Source organism: Eulemur rufifrons, chromosome 16 (assembly GCF_041146395.1).
Source record: "Eulemur rufifrons isolate Redbay chromosome 16, OSU_ERuf_1, whole genome shotgun sequence".
Taxonomy (NCBI): domain Eukaryota; kingdom Metazoa; phylum Chordata; class Mammalia; order Primates; family Lemuridae; genus Eulemur; species Eulemur rufifrons.
This window is the reverse complement of record NC_090998.1, coordinates 55,339,528-55,352,671: the sequence shown is the minus strand read 5'-3', so window position 1 is coordinate 55,352,671 and position 13,144 is coordinate 55,339,528. Positions and strand designations below refer to the sequence as shown.

Here is a 13,144-nt window from a genome sequence, read left to right as displayed (position 1 = left end):
AAGATATATAGTCATTATATGACCAGATTAGAAATAGCTGAAGAATATTCCTTCTTTGTTACACATCAAATTTAAATTTAGCAACTTCTTTGAGCACTTTCAATATGCCACATGTAGTGGTTTGGGCATATAAATAGTAGCTACCATTTATTAAACAATTCATCAATGTAGCCACAATGTTATGTACTTTATACACATGGTGCTAATTAATTATAACAAGCATATTAAACAATTGACATTGTTATTCCCCTTTTACAGATGGCAAAGTGGGCCAAAGAGAGGTTATTTGTTCACATATTCAAAAGTTCACACAAGTGAGTTTGGATCAAACATAGCATTTTGACTCTAATAACCATTACTTTGGTTAAAGGAGGTTGGTCTGGAGCTTAGATTGGTCAGGAAGAAAGTGCCTAAACCAGGAAAACACAAAGACACAACGGCTGCATCACTTCAGGCACTGGCTGTAAGAAAACCATTGCCCACTGCTGCTTATTTAAACTCCTCCCATTGCCTTCCAGAGCCAGTACAATCTTACTACTCTCACCACTATGGCTGGGCTTTTCTTTTTCTTCTTCTTGCTAGCTCCTCTCTAAGTTTTCATCTTCCAAACATAGATGTTCTTCAAGTTTCTGAACTTTTTTTCTGCTCTGTCTAGTGGTGCTCAAATTTTAGTGTACATTATCATCACTTTCTGAGCCACAAACATTCAGATCCTCAGGCCCCAATCCCAACCCAGTGAATCAGAATTTCTGGGGGAAGGACTTGGGAATCTGCATTTTTAGTAAGCTGCACCAGTGATTATAACATAGGTAGAGAACCACACTGGGAAACACAGAGGCCTATACCCTCTCCCAAGGTCCTCATCCATTCCAGCACCTTCAAATATCACCTCTTTGTAAACCATTCCCCAACCATTACCTCTAGTACAGACCCATCATTCCAACAGTGTTACTGACATTCCCATTTGGATGTCCTGCTGGCATCTTACACTTAATATATCCAGAACCAGGCATCCCCTTGCAGACAAAGTCAGTTAATCCCCTTAAATTACCTGATTCTGTGCTTCACCAATCTCCCAGCACATAATCTCATAAGATGAGAGTCTCTGAGATGACTCAGAGTCATCTCTCACCTTTGGACCTTCCCTTTAGTCCCTGTGTTCAACCAGCTGATGAGGTCCTGTCTTCCCCTGTAGTGATGCTTTCATATATTCCAGCAGTTCTCAGTCCACCTGTAGAGCTTTTTAAAAATAATGTCTCAGTCTCCACTGAGACCCATTAAATCAGAATCTCTGGGAAAAGCCCTGGTCATTAGTAGTTTTAAAAATTGTTCCAGGTGCTTCTAATACACATTCAAGGATGGGAAACTTTGAAGTACCTCTCACTGTTTAACATTTACAAGATCACCTGGAGACCTTCATGGTCTCCATGAATTAGGAGAGGTGATTAATTAGTTAATAGATTTTAACAGTTATCCAGATGAGATAATAAGAACCTGGGCCAGACACGCTGGCTCGCGCCTGTAATCCCAGTACTTCGGGAGGCTGAGGCGGGAGGATCGCTTGAGTCCAGGAGTTCAAGACGAGCCTAGGTAACATGGTGAGACCCTATCTTTGCAAAAAATAAAAAACTAGTGGGTGTGATGGTGCAGGCCTGTAGTCCCAGCTACTCAGAAGGCTAAGGCAGGAGGATCACTTGAACCCAGGAGTTGGAGGTTACAGTGAGCTACAACGATGCCACTGTACCCCAGCCTGTATCAGAGAGCAAGACACCCTGTCTCTGAAAAAAAACAGAGAGAGAACCTGAACTAGCTGGCGACAAAACAGAGTGAACAAATGAGAAAGACAAAGTAGAATTATGAGCTTTGGGACTTGAAAATTGGCTAGATATGGGGGAAAGAGAGAAAAACGACAGGCGCAAAAGGAGTGATAGACACAACAGGCACCGTTGGGATAGTGAAAGCGATAGTGGAAAGGAGGAAAGGCAGGAGAAAGAGCTTGGGGGTGGCAGTGCATAAATGAATCTGGTTCTGCACATGTTGAGTTGTAAACTATTGGTAAGGTAGTAGGTAGAGGTGTCACTTAAGTAGTTGGGGATTCTCAAAGTGTGGTTGCCGAACTAGCAATATGGGCATCACCTGGGAATTTCTTATAAATGCAAATTCTTGATGTTCTCCTCCCAACCCTCAACCTGCTGAAGAAACTCTATGGTGGGGCCCAGCGACGTGTGGTTTAACAAGCACCCCAGGTGTTCTGACGCCACTAAATATCAAGAACCACTGGCCTAGAGTGAGTAGTGGTCCTCAAACTTTACCATGCATTGGAATCTTCTGGAGAGCTTGTTAAAGGCAGTTTCCTGGGTCTAATCCCCATAGTTTCCATTTCACTAGGTTGGGGTGGAGCGCATGAATTCATATTTCTAAGAAGCTCAGATAAAGAATAAGTTTAGATAAAAAATAAATAATAAGGTGATGCCAATGCTACTGTCCAGGGACCCCACATTGAAAACCACTGGTCTAGCAATGAAAGACAAAAGAGATATGGTCCAGAAACATATATTTGGGGGTCATATACACAGCAGAAATAGTTCAAGTCATAGGTTTCTTACTTAGACAACTCTAGTAGCTTCTTGCTGGGTTTCTCTGTTTCCATAATTATCCAATCTATTTTGCAAACAGGAATCAGAGAAATCTTTTAAAATCATAAATCCTATTGTTTCACTAGCTGCATACAATCCTCTGGTGGCTTCCCATTGCTCTTGCTTTAATTTCATACATAGCCTGATAGGCCCTGCATGATCTGGTCTTTGCCTTCCTCTCCAACCTCATCACATGTCACTTCCCCTCTGTCTCACTCTGCTCCAGCCATACTGATCTTGCAGATCCACAAACACATCACATTCTTTCTACCTCAGGGCCTCTACTCATGCTGTTCTACTGCCTGAAACACTCTATCCCAGCCCCAGAACCCCCAACTCTCCCTCGACTTCCTGATGTCAGTTTAGACGTCACCACCACCTTCTTCTTCTCCTTCTTCTTCTTCTTCTTCTTCTTCTTCTTCTTCTTCTTCTTCTTCTTCTTCTTCTTCTTCTTCTTCCTCCTCCTCCTCCTCCTCCTCCTCCTCCTCCTCCTCCTCCTCCTCCTCCTCCTCCTCCTCCTCTTCTTCTTCTTCTTTCTTCTTCTTTTCTTTTGAGACAGATTCTCACTTTGTCGCCCTGGGTAGAGTGCAAAGGTGTCGTTGTAGCTAACTGCAGCCTCAAACTGCTGGGCTCAAGCGATCCTCCTGTCTCAGCCTCCTGAGTAGTTGGGACTACAGGAGTGTGCCGTGACGCCTGGCTAATTTTTCTATTTTTAGTAGAGACAGGGATCTCACTCTCTCTCAGGCTGGTCTTGAACCCGTGAGCTCCAGCAATCCTCCCGCATCAGCCTTCCAGAGTGCTAGTAGATGTCACCTTCTTAGAGAGAGACTTTCTCTCCTTGTCACTCTGTTACTTATTGTTTATCCAAACCATGTTTCTGTTCTTCACTGCTCTTGTCACAATTAGCATATATCATATGTGGTTTTTTTCTTGCTGATTATCTGTCTTTTCTACTAGACTGTAAGCACCCCAAGGGCAGGGCTTGCTGAATGAATGAATGAATGAAACAAATGTGGCAATTCCTGTTTGCTCTTATGTTTCCAGTGGCTCCATAAATATGTGTTGAAATGAGGAAGTAAAGAGTACTGAGAAAGAGACAGTAAAATTAAGGGGGAAAATTTGGAGGATGTCTACATTTTATAGAAGTTGGGGGTAGGGGAGAATAGAATGCTAAGGAGAAAAAGAAGAGAAAGCAGAGGTAGGGTACTTTCAAAACAGTGCCCTCATTGTCTTAACAAAAGACACACACACACACACATGCAATGACAGATATCTAAATGTCTGTATCTAGCTGTATGGATAGTCATTTGGGAGAGAACCAAAACAATTGTCATGAAATAACACGAGAGTTTTAAGGAGGCAGCATTTATAATTAATTGCCAGCTCTGTGAAGACAGGAGACTGATCACTGCGAGGCCAAGGGACACGAAGATTATTCATGGGCATGAAGGTGTTTTCACTTTACAAATACAAATCAATATGTGACTTATGGTTTACCAAAGTTCTTTCATCATCACTTCATTTGATCCTCAGAAAAATAATCTCAAAAGACAGGCAGGACAGAGCTCTCGCTATTTTCAGTAACATGGTGAGGAGGTGGAAGTAACAAGCATAGATTATGCTTTCAGGAGGTTTGGTGGTATCTCTCATTACAAATTTCATCTGTAATAGTAGATATCTACTATTTATACAGAGATTCTTCAAGGCCAACCATAATATGAGCAAACAGTTCCAGGGAACAATAGTAACTTAAAAACAGACCTCCCTAGAGCTTCTCATGTTTCTTTTCTAAATTGAGTATTTGATTCCAGCAGCACTAGAATCTGGGAAGATTTTAAAATGCTACTCGGAAATAAAGGCCTTTAAGTTGGACTGTTTAACATGGTAACAATTCATTCCCCCCTCCCCCGCCCCCGATTTAATCAGACTGCCAATCTAAGTGTAATATAACTTGTAGATGCCAGCAACAGGCACCATCTGCCATTAGTGCCTAACATCTGAACCACACTCTGATGTGCCAGATGTAGGATCTTTCACGAAGTCCTTGAAGTGAATAAGTAGAACTGGGAGAGGTACCGTTGGAGAGAAATGCAGTGGTTGCTTGGGTTGTTAAAATCTGGTAAAGAACTACCTGCAATCATTGCCTATATCCACTAAACCTCAGGAAACAGCTTTTCCTTCCCAAGTCCCAGATCCCCGGGATTCTTGCAAAGTCAGGCTTATGAAATAGGAAAGGAGGTTAGAATCTTTTTGAAGGTGTTTTCATTTCACTAATATAATTCAATATGTAACTTATAGTTTACCAAAGTTCTTTCATCATCATTTCATTTGATCCTCAGAAGCACCTTAATAGATAGGCCCAGCAAGGTTGAGTATAATAGATTATCAGCTAGTAAGTGGCAGAGCCAGGATGGGATTCCTGGGCTTCTGGATCAAGACACTGTGTGCTCTTCTTTCTACACAGCACGGCCTCCCTACATTTACACTTGTGTTTGTTTGTTTCCTGCAAAAGGAAAAGCCTCTCCTTCTCTTTGTGACTGCACATTGCCACCAGCAGGATGACTGGCCTGTGCAGGTCTGGTCACCTTGTAGAGTCATTAAAAAAACAAAACCAAAAACAAGACCTGAATGCTCCAAAACTTGTGGCACAGGTGGTAGGTGCACCAGAATGTCAGGAGGGAGAGAGCAAGACCATTTTCTGTGATGGCTTTTATTCTTCTTAAATATTTGCTCCAGACAGTCACTCTATCCAGAGTTACATGTTTTTAAACACTGTCAGTGGCTACCTCTAGGGCTTTATCGATTCTTCCGGGATTTTGAGCTATGGTACCTTTATTAAGGTCTAGAAGTGGGTGAGGGATGAACCATGGCTATCTACCCTGTTTATAATGTAGATAAATGAATTAAATGAGGGTAAATGATATATGAGATAATTAGAGCTAAGGAGAAGAGTAGTAAGTTGGCTTTATTCGGAGTGATTTTTAAAGATTGAGTTTTGTGATAAGGGTTTTATTAATATTATTGATAGTGTCAGTAGTAGTTTCCTATTTAATTTATGAGGAGATCAGGCACAGAGATGAGCTGAATAAAAGACTTTACACTTTCAAACAGTGCCCTAATTATCATAAGACACACACACACACACACACACACACAAATACACACATAGATACCTTAACATCTATATCTAGCTGTATGCATGGTCTTGTGTTAGTTTGAGTAAAATATTATATAAAACACAGTGCTTAAGCATAGATATTTATATGTAAAAATATTAACTAAGCCTTTCTACCTATTCAAAAATGCTGGACTGGCAAAATTCTACACTTGAAAATTCTGATGTTAACTTTTCTCATAGCCAATGTATAATCTAGTGGATTAGTAACCTTAATATCCAACTTTTCCCTCCTGGGTAGACAGCTCTTTCTTGCTTTCTCATTCTCTTTTTCATTTCCTCCCACATACACAGACACAGACACACACATACACACCTATCATTACACAACTCAGGTCACACAACATTTAAAAGTGTTCAACTTTGCAAAGCACTGTGAAACACCACTCTGCTAGGTACTCCTGGGAAAAAGAAAAGCAAGATGAATCACGTATAATTCCTAACCCTTCCTCCACTTTCCAAGCACAGCTCTGAAAGTCATTTTGAATCTTAGCTTTGACCTAGGTTTGAATCTTAGCCCTGATACTTATCAACTCCATTATCTTAGGTAAGTTCCTTATTTTCTCTATACTCTAGTTTTCTTATCTGTTAACTGGGAATAATAATAATATTTACATTTATGGGGTTATTAAGAGAATTCAGTGGGATGATGTGTGTAAAGCACTTTGAATGGTGATTGGTACAGAGTAAGCTATTACTGTTATTATATTTATTCTTTTTTAAGATTTTATACTCTAAAAGAGAATATAGACTCAAACATAGCTAAGTATAATAGAAATGATCAGCAGCATACTAAAGACATAATTGAAATGCTCTGCTAAAGGGATTTTTTAGAAAAACAAAAACAAAACAACCCCACCCCCCCAAACTTAGCCTTGGGAACAAAGGAATGAAGCAAACAGAGTTGATCATTTTTCCGAGTTCTATAAATACTAACCCTTTTGCCACTAAATGAATAATGATGTCTTCAAAACGTCAGTTAGGTGCAACACAGAATTATATTAATATATGGGAAAGTGGTCTTGATTTTAAATTCAGCAGGTAGGCCAGCTCAGCACAAGGAATTCCAGAACAGAGCGAGAAAATGAAATGAATAGTCTTTAAAGGGTCCCGTCTATTTCTGAAATTTATGATTCTATCTATGGTCAAGACACTTGATAAAGTTTCCAGAGAGATAAAACTAAGACAATCCGGAAAGTAGCATTTTCAAATGGTAGTTCCCCACCCCACCCCCCTTTTTGTAATTTTCCTCAATTATCATTTGAAAAACTGGCCTTGGAAAAGAATTAACATTCACCTCATGAAGAAAGAGGAGTTATTTTGAATGAGTTGGGTCGCTGAGGGAAGAGCTCTATTAAACAAAATCCTTGAGGAAGTGAATTATTTATCGATTCAGTTTGTGGTCTAAAGTTGAGGTGTGTTGGGGGAGAAGGGAAGCATTTTGCTATGGGATATTATAAGGAAATTAAAAAGAAAAGGATAGGAAATGCATACCTCTGAAATACGGGTGTGAACAGGGCTAAGTACTGTATATTAATTGCGGTGGGGGAGGGAAAATGAGAAAGATGTAATTTAAAAAAAATCCTGATGTTTGAAAATTACTTAATCTTTAAAAATATTGACTAATGTCTGTTAAATCTATTACTTTTTCCTAAGGCAGTTGACATGTATACGAAGCTCTTTTTACATGTTTTGCTTTCTCATTGGTTCATTCATGAAAAATTTGATTATTTATTATCCACTAACCATGACTAAGACAGACATGGTCCAGCCCTTTTGAAGGTTAAGTCCTAGCAATGGAAATGTCCGGAGAGCAAAGAGAAGAGGGAAAAAGAAGAGCCTAGAACCTGGAGTGAAAATCCATTCCCTGAATGATAAAAACTTGCTGTACAATCTAGTAACCTAAGATTCCTCATAACACCCCTTGAAAACAATTTGGTCATAATCAAATGATTTCAGTAGTAAAACAATACCATTTCTTAATGCCATCAAAATAAATATAGACAAAACTTCGGAGGGGGAAAATTTGAGAATATTATCCTCTTGAAAAAAAATGATCAATGGAGTATGATTTGGTTATGATGGAACATTCTTTCCACCTCCCATGGTGGATTGTGTGGTGCATTAACAATTTAAATTACTCCCCAAATTGGACCCTGACTTTAGGGTTTATAAAGGAAGTATTTTCAAAAGAGGTCATTGCCTGAACAATTCCTTTAATCAACAGTCAGAGGATTTCCTCAACTAATGGTGCCAAACGTTCTTCACAAAGGCTACGATGGTGCATCAGGTCCTTAGTCCCCATCACTCCAGAGGGTAAGAGGATCAGATGGATTTTTAAATGCAGATTTTTGGTTTATGCAGTTCTTTTTCATCTTCTAGAAAGTGATTACTAGACTCAATCAAAATTCCTCTGTGTATCATTAACTAATTTTAAGTTTCCTCCTTTTTTTATTTTTTTTTACAGTGAGTTTGGGAGAGCCCAGTTTTAAGTCCTCTGTGGATTTCATGTTTTTCTGTTGAAGCCTTAAGGGAAGCTAAATTTAAAAGTAGGGAAACAGTAATTAAAAGTGATCAGGACAAGAAGTTTTGGTGCTATGCAATGTGGACTCAATTCTCCCTGTCACAAGCCGAACCAAGCAGCAGTTTTTGGTTTTGATTATAGCTTTACTTGCTATTTTAATAAACATGAACCAGTATTCAAACTTTTAATATCCTGCTGCTTAACTATTTCCAAAGAGCTATCCAGCTCTTTTAAACAGGCTTTGTTTTAAAATTTTAATTTGTTTGGCTCCGTCTCACCTTAGAAAGTTGTAGCCTTATGGTAAACTCTTTTATAAGTTGATTTCCAGAATCATAAGCAATTCCCCCCCACCCACCACCCCAACTAAGTGTTTCCTCATGTGCCAGAATTGTCGGTGCTGACAGGTTTTCTGCCTTGTTTTATCTGGTTCCCACAGTAAGTATGAGAGACAAACACAAGAATGTGCCCAGTGTTGACTGGACGCATCAAGACTACAGTGATACTTACAACTCCTCGAGGAAGCGGAGACTGGGCAGGGGATTCGGGGGCAGATGGCTTATGTTGTTCATACTGAGGTCTCTGGAGGGGAAAACAGACAGCATGTGAGGAGCAGCGCATGCCACCACAAGGAAATCCAGCTGTTCAATCCACACATTTCCAAGCCGCACAGTAAAATGAACTCATTCCTCTGCTTGACAAGTGAATTGCGATTTTGCATCCTAAATATGCTCCTTTTCTCCCATTCACGGCCACCCCCCCCCAACATCATGGGCTCGCCATCACATTAGAGACCCTAAGGAGGAGCTTACATGGAATTCCAAATGATTTAGACCATGCATGGGCATGGCTGTAATTCTTCATGCTTAAAATTATGTGAGCAGGACAGCCAAGGAAGCAGACATAACTCAACTCTAGACATAACTCAACTTTGTGTCTTGCTTTAAATTATGTGACAAAGAGAAATGTCTTCACCATGCAACTCTAGAAGTCCTGTTTCTCTGGGACTTTAAGCACCTTGTAAAAACAAATGTTTTGATTCAAAGAAACTTAAAAAAAAAAAGCCAAAACAAAACAAGACAAAAAGCTATTCCCTCCTTCTAACATGTTCCTTTTGCAGGTTCTCAGATTGCATTAAATAAGTGAAATGAACCATAAAACGAGGGTGTAAGGTGATCCTGCTCTGGAGCACACTTCCTGCTGGGCCTGCACAGTAGTTCCTGGCACAGGAAACAACAAGCCACTTTGGGCAGAACTCAATCAATTTTTGTTTTAAGTGAAACTCCGTGTAATTAGATTTTATTCTGCTTTTATTTTTCTATTTCTTTACTGTCTCTTCACATAACCCTACAGCATCATTGGTGTATGCCATCTGTATCTCAGGGGCCAAAAAAGACTGAAGGCTGGACAGATTCTAATCAAGGCCAACTCAGACTTTATATGTCAGCTGAAGGTTGAATTAAGAAATGACTTGCTGCACAAACCCGAAGATTCAGAACTAATGCCATTATATTCTCACACCGGGCCGCTGTTCTTAAATTTATCTTGAGAGAAGCTAAGGAGCTTCTTTTCGATCTGAATTTTTCCTGTCGTTAAAGTGGACACACCCATTTCACCCAACCAGCTGATTTCAGTATCAATAGCTTGGTTCCTTTATCAAATATTAACTTTAAATCAATGATGCTAAGAATTGAGGGGTCATTCTCTGCCTTTAAAAGGTTACAGGAATGTGCAAGGAAGAGAAAATATTTTGTTAATTGTTTCAGAGTATGGCAAACCCCGCCCCCCCAGAATTGCCATTAATTTTAATATCTGCTAGTGAAGAATAATGAAGCCAAGTAGATGCTATACTCTTAAGCTACTAATAAGCTAATAAACAATGCCATAAATATAGACTAAAAACTTCTTGTTGTCCATATTTAAAAAGTCTGGATTTTTCTGGCACTGTCTAGGTAAGTGAGCCAAATAATTGATAAATAATTTCAATTTTTCATGCAAATATTTCTCCAAAGTAGCATAGTTGTTTAGTTCACTGAACAGCTGTATCTTAGACTGATTAATGCAGTTTCTGGATTCCTCCTGGTGACTATAATCTCTGCAAAGACTTGATATTTCTCAGGAATAGTCACTTATTTTCACTGATATTGCGCTTATTTCCTAAAAGGATGAAGGTGGTTTGCTTTTGGCGTGTGTTTATTAGTAATTTAGATCAAACCAGTCTCGACATCAAAACAGCTGGTGTGGAGAACACTAATTTTTCTCTCTTATATTTTTCTGCATGACGTGCAAACCAGTTCGGAACAAATATTGATCTTGTCTATCTGCAGAAAGCTCTAAATAGAACAGGGCCATTTACATGTTAAGGAGATTTAGACGCACTCTACATTGTTTAATATTTGTTACCTTATTTCAGGCACTGGAAGTGAAGCTTACATAAGTGTTCACTCTCTGTTCCCACTAGAACACTTTTTACAGTGGAGGAGCCTCAGGCAGCAGAAGGAGGTAGGTAAAGCTGGTAATAGTGTCTCAGGTGTGAATCTAGACTTTTCTATTCACTAGCTGTGTGATCTTGGGAAAGTTAACCTCCTTGTGCTTCCTTGTATTTAAACGAAGGACTCTCCGTGTTAATAGTTTGAAAATGTATGATTAGCTATTTCCAATCAGAAGGGAGAGAGAACTCTCTTCTTAAAAAGGAAAGTACCTTTCCCATCAGAAATTAATATAATAACTTCTCCGTGTTACCTGGCATGCCATATGCGGCTCCTCTTAGAAGATGAGCTAGTACCACCAAACCAAACCTTTACCACCTGTTTTCTAATACAGGCTGTTTTCTTTTAAAGAACTTCTAGCAGTTTATAAGCTTATGAGCAGAAAATAAGTTTTAATAACAACAATCTAAGATCAAATGAAGTGGGCCTTTAAGATAATCAAAGTGGGCAAGGCAAAAAATAATTTATCTGCATTCACTTTTTCCCTTGCGTTGGTATTAAAGTGTAATCACGGTCCTCCAGCTCAGTGTGTCTCAAGCTATCCGCAGTGAAAGACCAATTTTTTAAAAATTTCTAATTTGCTATGGACTTTTATAAAATATAATAAATTTTGATTACTAGAAATGTGAATTCTAGTAATCTAGAAATTTGATTACTAGAAAAAATACAAAGATATGCAAAATGCAAGCCTCGTCCCTTTATTAGGTGATTCAACAGAGATTGTTAAATTACTATAAAAGTTTGTGAACCTTTACTCTAAAATTCTCATCTGTGTGGATCAGTGAAAAACAGTGATGGCCTGGGACGGGTCCTGGAAGTAATCTTTAATTAGCAATGCTCTTCTGGCTTTCACATCAAGAAAGGTGAGGCTTAAATCACTTTTGGCTGCTCAACTTTGAGTTAAAAATGGTAGAAGAGGCTGTTTGGCTGCTAGAGAGGACTGACACTCACCAGGGCAAGGACACTCATTGTATTAATAGGTGAGGAAAATGAGCCTGGGTGAGTTGATGTGGCCTCCAGGTCCCACTGCAGTGTGCAGTGGGAAAGACCCAGGTCTAGAACCTAGGTCCCTGCTTGCTCTGGGTGTTTTTCACTTTTCCTTTATTCAAACAACCTCTCTATTGTTTACAAACTACCCTCATTCTGATGTTTAAATTATTTTTAAGCCTTTCTTTTTGTTTTTCTACAGTATTTGGTCTTTTTTACCCCTAGCACACATATAATCTTAGTAGCAAATGCATGGCCTTAAAATAATTTCCCAGCCTGTGCATAATTTACTCTTTATTATTTTAAAATGTCTCTATTTTTTTTTTTCACTACATCTTTCCAATGACTCAGTCTCCTAAAACCAGTGAAGCCATATAATGGATTTCTTGAATTTTTTTTATCTTTTCCCAAGATGTAGGAATTAATTTGAAAGAACTGGTCACTATGTAAAGAGATCTCATAAGAAATGGAGAATTCGGTGTGACAAAAGGGTCTGCCCTGTCTCTGGTTCACTCTTGACTCTGCTGCGTTAATGATCATGTCTAGAAATCTAGAACAGGGGCTGCGAAGTTCGATGAGAGTAGTTGGCTATGTATTGGAATCACCCCAGGAGCTTTGAAAAATGTTCATGCCTGGGTCCCATCCCCAGGGTTTCTGAGTTAACTGATCCAGTGTGGGCAATGGAATTTTAAAAAGTTTCTCAAGTGATTCAAATGTTCAGCCAAGACTGAAAACCACAGCATAAGGGTAACTAAATTTCTAGGTGAGTTCTCTGAACTCTACAATTCACTCAAAATTTAGGAGGCTTAAGATGATTGAAGGTACTTTTTCTGGTATGGGTTCCACCCCAGCACTCAGTATCTTTCCCTTGAAAATGATTTTGTTACTTGCAGCTCTATTTTTTTTTTTTCATTTGACAAACATTAATTGAGCATTCATTGTGGTCAGATTTTATTTTAGGAACACAGTGGAAAATAAATCTGAGTCATCTTCAACTTCTCCCTTTCCCACTATCCCTATGTCCATAAGCCGCCTGGTGTTAACTCTACTACAGAGCTCGCTTCTGGATCTGGGCCCTCTTCTTCCTTCTTGGCTGCCTTTGGGCAGATATTTGTTATGCTGAAAACTGTTCTGCTCTCCACGTTTACTGTGTCTCCTCACTCTGGGTCATCTTCTACTCCACAGCCAGAGAAGTTGTCCTGAGAAGTCCACTTGCTTATCACTCCAGTCAGAGCCACTGCTAGCCAATAAGAAATGCATCCGCAGGGAGATAAGTTAGAAAAGAGTTCCCTCTCTTGAGGGGGTGAAGAATTACAGAAAAGATACTCTTCCTCCT

General features: G+C 39.3%; 1 protein-coding gene across 3 annotated transcripts in view; it reads right to left on the bottom strand.

Moving 5' to 3' along the window:
* LGR5 (leucine rich repeat containing G protein-coupled receptor 5) overlaps nt 1–13,144 on the bottom strand; it is a 127,298-nt gene that overhangs the window by 59,107 nt on the left and 55,047 nt on the right. For all 3 annotated transcript variants that reach the window (XM_069490157.1, XM_069490158.1, XM_069490159.1), the window contains exon 2: nt 8,843–8,914. In XM_069490157.1, coding sequence (XP_069346258.1) covers nt 8,843–8,914 — 72 coding nt within the window. The remainder of the gene's footprint in view (nt 1–8,842; nt 8,915–13,144) is intronic.